This window comes from Brassica oleracea, chromosome C9, assembly GCF_000695525.1.
Source record: "Brassica oleracea var. oleracea cultivar TO1000 chromosome C9, BOL, whole genome shotgun sequence".
NCBI lineage: Eukaryota > Viridiplantae > Streptophyta > Magnoliopsida > Brassicales > Brassicaceae > Brassica > Brassica oleracea.
In genome coordinates, this window is record NC_027756.1 from 28,106,615 (window position 1) to 28,113,013 (window position 6,399).

At 36.8% G+C, this 6,399-nt stretch overlaps 1 protein-coding gene across 1 annotated transcript; it reads left to right on the top strand.

Moving 5' to 3' along the window:
• The first annotated feature begins 2,523 nt into the window (after positions 1 to 2,523).
• LOC106314716 lies at positions 2,524 to 4,799 on the top strand. Its single transcript, XM_013752545.1, has 2 exons — positions 2,524 to 3,633; positions 3,693 to 4,799. The coding sequence occupies exons 1-2, from the start codon at positions 2,524 to 2,526 to the stop codon at positions 4,797 to 4,799; spliced, it is 2,217 nt and encodes a 738-aa protein (XP_013607999.1).
• The last annotated feature ends 1,600 nt before the right edge of the window (positions 4,800 to 6,399 follow it).

Consider the following 6,399-nt stretch of genomic DNA (forward strand, 5'->3'; position numbering starts at 1 on the left):
ATCCGCAATGTGCCAGTAATTCCTTTCTAATACTCGACTTTTCGTCTGAGCATTCTCAATTCTGAACAGAACCGTGTTTTTCTCGATGAACTGAACATCAATCTTCGGTCCTGTCTTTGAAGAAACCCAGATCCGATTAACAGAAGCGTGGATGGATCCTACATGAGGAGCATCCCCAATAAAGTACCCAACAACGTAGCTCTTCCATAGCGGGTTCGCATCTGACAGTATCTCCTGCGGGATGACCATCGATACGACCCCATTCTCTTCCGCCATCACAGGTATCTCAGATCCCCCACTATTGCCATTCCAAGGAGAAACGGGAGCACTCGGTGGGTCGCGAGTCCCTTCAGAAGATGACTCTATCACCCTCGCCCCCAGAGCTTTGGAACTGTCTTCGGGGCGATCTTCAGAATCCGCCGTGTCCCCATCCTCCATTAGGGTTTTCGCCGTCGCCGTCGCACTTGCTGTCTCCATTCTCAATTAAAATTGGTTCGAGATCAATCGACCACTAGTTAAAATAATAGTAGAGATGTAGGGAGACCTGGATGCTCTTGAGGTTTTGTCTATGCCTGTTTTGCAAATTTTATCAACGTCTTTTTCACGAATCTCCTTCGCTCCCTAAAAGATATTTCGGTTTACCTAAAAGTATGATATCACAATAAGAAATAATAGTTTGAGGTTCACCCATGAGTTTGTTATTTCATATTCTACATTTCTTTAAAAGAAAAAAATAATAAATATTTGCCAAGTTATATAATAATTTTAAAATAAAAATTTAAAATAAATAAAAAATAATAGTAGTTGCAAAAAAAAACGAATTTGTTAAAAATATTTCTAAAGCTGTCAGCAAAACACAAAATCCTAAACTTTAAATACTAAACCCTAAACTCTAAATCATAAATACTAAACTCTAAACTCTTGGGTAAACCCTAAACCCTTGGATAAATCTTAAAACCAAAATCATAAACACTAAATATTAAAAATGTTAAACACTTGGATAAATTGGATATTGTTTTGCCCCCTATAGATGTAGAAAATCTTGAAGTTGTGAAATTTTATTTGTAATGCACCTATCCCTTTCAGGTTTGTTGAGAAAGTTGACCAAACTTTAGGTTCTCCAGTCATGGCAATTAAGTCATTGCAGTTTGTCCTAGAACTTCGACATGTAGAAAGCATGTTTTTCATTGTCCAAGCAAGTGCTTCGAGCTTCGAGTTCAATGAAAACTCTTTTTTTATGTGATTTGGCGGTTATTGTGATTTTGGCGGAAAAAGTAGTTTTGCGATTTTGATAAAAAATACATTTTTTTTGGTTTTGCGTGACTTTTAGTTTTGGCGAGAAAATATGTTTTTGGAGTTATGGTCGAAAATGTGATTTTTTGGTTTTAGCATTTGCAGTTTCAGCGGAAAATGTGGTTTTGTATGTTTTGAAAAATATATCATAATTATTTTTGTCAAAAACTTATTCCAGATATTTTATTTACATAAGGGTAAAACTGTCTTTTGTAATATTGGTTGAGTTCATCTCCATCCATATACACCAATTAGTGTTATCTAGAAAGTTATCTAAATGAGTTTCGTTTTAGGCAAAAATTTAAATTCATGAAATAGATCGTTTGAAAATTCTCATTTTAACACAAAACAAACCCATATAATGGATCAACTCATATTAACAAGCCCATACTCGAAAGCTTCGTCATGTTGTACTAGCATCATTTAAAAAAGGAAAATTTGTCAAAACACCGCAGAAAATCAACTACATTGTCCCTATAGCATAAATCCTTTTTTGGTCGGATTTGGACATAGATGCCTCTGGCCAACTTCAAAAAACCATATCAATTATTTTAAGAGTCAGAAAAATATGAAAAATTATTCAAAATGTACATAAACATGAAACAATCATATGAAAAATAATTTGGCTGACTAAGTATTAGTGTAACACAATTTCATATTTTGATCTTCGGATCGCAGAAAACAAAATCTACTAACTACGGATATGTAGATCGTAGTTTCGGTTAACTACATAGATATCTGACGCTTGAAGATGGTAAAATCTACGGTTCCGTAATATGTCTACTACCGTAGAAAGAAAAGGTTACGGTTTTGCTTACGATCTGAACCCCGAAAGATTTCATGAACTAGGGTCTCCTATATAACTACTGTCCCGGAATCATAGAATCTGCCAATTACTAATCCTCTACCATGGTAATATTTCGTTATCTACTAAGATACTATAACCTATCTCTGTAGGATTAAACATTCTGCCGTCGTATCTACCATCATATATCAAAGCTACGTGCAGCAAAATGCATGTTCTGCCAAATTCGAATTATTTTCAAAAATATTCCTTAAATCTCTCCAAAATCTGTTGAGAAATATTCTGTAAATCTTTAATTTTCTAAATTTTACGTGTTTCCTAAAGTTATATTTTCTAAGAAATAACCGTGATCTCTCTTCTTCTTCTTCACAACTTCTTGATTAATTTGAAACCACCCCAAAAATTTAAATCCCTTGTTGAAGAACATGCATATCTATGCCTCTTGTGGGGTGTGGAAATTTGATCCCTGTAAAGGATGGAGATTTGCTTTTGATAAGGAAAAAGGAGGAAGAGTACTTGCTGTGGAATTGACAAGTTCCTTTGAAGATCTAAGGACTACGGCTTTTGAGGATTTTGGCATTGACCAAAATGATGTCGAGCTTGAGTTAAGCTACTTACCTATGGAGTTAATCAGTACGATAGACTGTCCTCCAGTTATCATTGGGAATGATCGGCAAGTCAAGAATTTTCTTACATATGTACGTGGAAAAGCTTCGTCAAGGTTGTGTGTGTCTATTTCACATGTCAATGCAAACAACGACAACATTGAGCTTGATAAGGAGCAATCTAACGCGTCTGGCAGAGAGCGACGTGAGCCTCCCTCCGTTTCACCTGGAGATGACATTGGTAGTTCTTCTCAATCGAGCAAGGATGGTGAAGACGAATGTAACTTGAACGCCTTGAAAGAAAATGAAGATGTTGACTTAAGTGGAAAAGAAGAGGATAGGGGAAAAAGTGTTCGGTTCTCTTTGAAGCATGTTGTGAAGACGGGTGAAACGTTTCAAAAAAAATCTAAGTTAAAAGCAGCATTGGAAATGTCAGCAATGAAGAATAACTTCGATTACAAAGTTGTGAATTCAGATAGAAAACTTTGGTACATCCGATGCGTGGACAATAAGTGTAGGTGGAGTGTTCGTGCTGAGGGGTTATCAAGATCTACATATTTTATCATCAAAAAATATGTGGCGGATCATACATGTGCTGCGTCAAATATGAATAATGGTGGTCGGACAGCTTCTGCAAAAACTATTGGGAGTCTAATAATGCATAGGTATGATGGTGTCAAAGAAGGTCCCAAAGCTAATGATATCATACAGATTATGAGAATGGAACATGGATGCGAGATATCGAAATCATTAGCGTGGGACGCTAGTGAGTATGCGATTAATCTGGTTAGAGGCATTCCCGAGCAGAGTTTTGGAAAAATTCTGAAATACTTGCACATGCTGAAAGAAGCTAATCCAGGAACACACACCTTTTACGAAACCGATGTTGATGGTAAATTCAGATTTCTCTTTCTTTCGTTTGGGCAATCAGTACGAGGATTTCATACATCCATGCGAAAAGTTCTTGTTGTTGATGGGCACTTTTGAAGAGCAAATACAAAGGAGTATTACTTGTTGCGACAGCTTTAGATGGAAACTCCAACTTGTATCCTATTGCATTTGCTGTTGTGGACTCGGAAAATGATCGTTCATGGGATTGGTTTTTCAGACAACTAAAGGTTGTTGTTCCGGACGAGCGTGCTCTTGCCTTTGTGTCGGACAGAAATAACTCACTTTGTAAGGGGCTTGAGAATGTGTATCCTCTTTCTCAACATGGAATTTGTATTCACCATTTGTTAAATAATGTGGTCACACATTACAGAGGAAAAGGAGTGGTTGGATTGATTGCAAAAGCTTCTAAAGCTTATAGAGTTGTTGATTTTCAGAAGCGATTCGAAGCTGTGTGTAATATTAGTCCAGCTATTGGAGAATATTTAACAGATGCAGATGTTACAAAGTGGGATCGCTGTCAGTTTCAAGGATACAGGTATGACATCAGGATGACAAACCCGGCTGAGTCAATAAACTCTGCTTTGCGTTCACCAAGAGAGTATCCAGTCATTCCTTTGTTGGATAGCATTAGAGAAATGCTTACCCGTTGGTTCTTCGAACGACGCACACGAAGCAGGAAGCACACAATGCCATTAACTATTGCCATCAAGAAAAAGATAGATAGACGGATTAACAAGGGTAAAACGTTTCTTGTCCAGCCAGTTAACGAGCATCATTTTTTGGTTCGTGGAGATACAATCGACTGCCTGGTTGATTTGGACAGAAGAACCTGCTCTTGCAGGAAATATGACATACTGAAAATCCCATGTAGACACGCAATCAAGGCTGGTTTAACAGTTGGCCGAGCCCCATCCTCACTAACGGATTTCATGTACACGACTTCCAATTGGAGAACAGCTTATGAAGAAACTATCAATCCAATAGGTGTTCCTGAGGATAGTTGGGTGGTTCCAGATACTGTTCGGAATGCTGATGTGCTAGCTCCTGAATCAAGACGAGTAGCAGGAAGGAGAAGAAAATGCAGGTATGAGACAGTTGAAGACAAGCTCCGTTCATCGCAAGGAGCTCAAGAAAAAAAGAGGCGCAGGTGCAGTCGATGTGGCGAAGAGAATCATAACAGGGCTACGTGTGACAGAGCTATTTAGACATGTCTTTGTTTTCGATTTTCTTTTTTTTTCATTTTGGTGTTGGTTACTTGATTTACTTGGTTTTCTTGCTTTTGGATTTTCTTGTTTCTTGTTCTTGGATATGGTTTACTTCATTTTATGCAATCATTCCTTCGTTTTCTGCAATGTTATATATTTGACAATAAGTTGTAAACTGAAGCTGATCAATATGTTTCTCTGCAACTTTTACTCTTTAAAAAACATGAAATAGACTGTGAACTAAAGCTGCTTATAAAGCCAACGACTGTAAACAAGAATCCATAGAGTGTATATTAGTCAAAATAATGAAAAACAATACTGCAAACTTAATAGATTCTGAAGAAAATCAAACTCAGACAACAAGCAACCGACAACTAGAACTTGCTCAGACACTAAGAGAAGTCCATATTCCTACGATTGCTCCTACAACTACCATAGCCACTGTTGCTATCTTTAGCTTATGTTTCATCTCGTGTGCAACTCTAGCAATCTCCAAGCCTCCCTTCTCTTTAAGCTTTTCGGACATCTGATGTTCAACTCTAGGCATCTCGGACTTCACCTTTTCCATAACCCTTTCTTCAAACTTCGTAATCACTTGAGCAACCCTCTCATGTTTCGAATCCACCATCCGAATCTCCTCAATCAAAGCTTCATCAATCCATTTAAATAGATGATTCTCAGTTTTTCTCTAGCGCAAAAGAAACAAAATTCAGTCAGTATTGTATTATGAACTGTAAATCTAAGTGATATAGTATGGTTTAATCTGCAACACGAAATCAAAATAGGGACTTACATCTCTGGCGATTTCGCATCGGTAGAATCGTCAATAACTATTCTCCGCCGTCGATGAACCAAACGTGGTTATGCCCTCGCCACACCAACATCTTGTAGGCACACCCTGAGTAGAGATTCGAGGAAAACGAGTAGAAGATGTTGACAAACTGGTCATTGCGATTTTGTTGCTAGATTCACAGATAAAGATGTTGACGAACTGGTCAGTGGAAGATGAGTATCATCTGATTAAAAACCTGCAAAAGAGATAGATTAGTAAGAAATACATGAGACAAAACTGAAAAATTCATATAAAGTTTGGTGTTTTCAAGTCAAAGAGATTAGAGAGAGGTTGAAGAGTTTTAGAATGATGAACATTACATTTTTGTTGCAGCCATTTGAGAGGAGGAGAGAGAATGTGTAAATTTTTCTCTATATAGGGAGACAAAAATCCAATTAGGCTAAATATTTTTGATTCAGACGATTTACTTGTAAGTCGTCCAGAAGAGTTTAATATTTTTAGCGGGAAATTAAAATATTTTTAGCGGGAAACTAAAATATAAGACTTTCCAGACGACTTACAAGTAAGTCATCTCGTTTAAATTATTTAAGCGGAAAAATAATTTTTTAAAAATTTTTAGGCGGGAATATTTGGACGACTTACATGTAAGTCGTCTGTTTTAATTTCTTCACCAGACGACTGAAATGTAAGTCGTCTAAACCCTAAACATAACCCCTAAATTTAATTAACTCACTAAACACTTCATAAAATCAAATTAAACTTCAAAAGTGTTTAATATACACAAAAATAAACACGTATAGGTAAAAA

What these genes read in the sequence shown, in the direction of transcription:
- LOC106314716 (XM_013752545.1), top strand. Translation starts at nt 2,524, where the DNA reads ATGCATATCTATGCCTCTTGTGGGGTGTGGAAATTTGATCCCTGTAAA. An exon ending in TTCTTTCGTTTGGGCAATCA is followed by an intron (nt 3,634 to 3,692) that starts GTACGAGGATTT and finishes GCACTTTTGAAG; the next exon opens with AGCAAATACAAAGGAGTATT.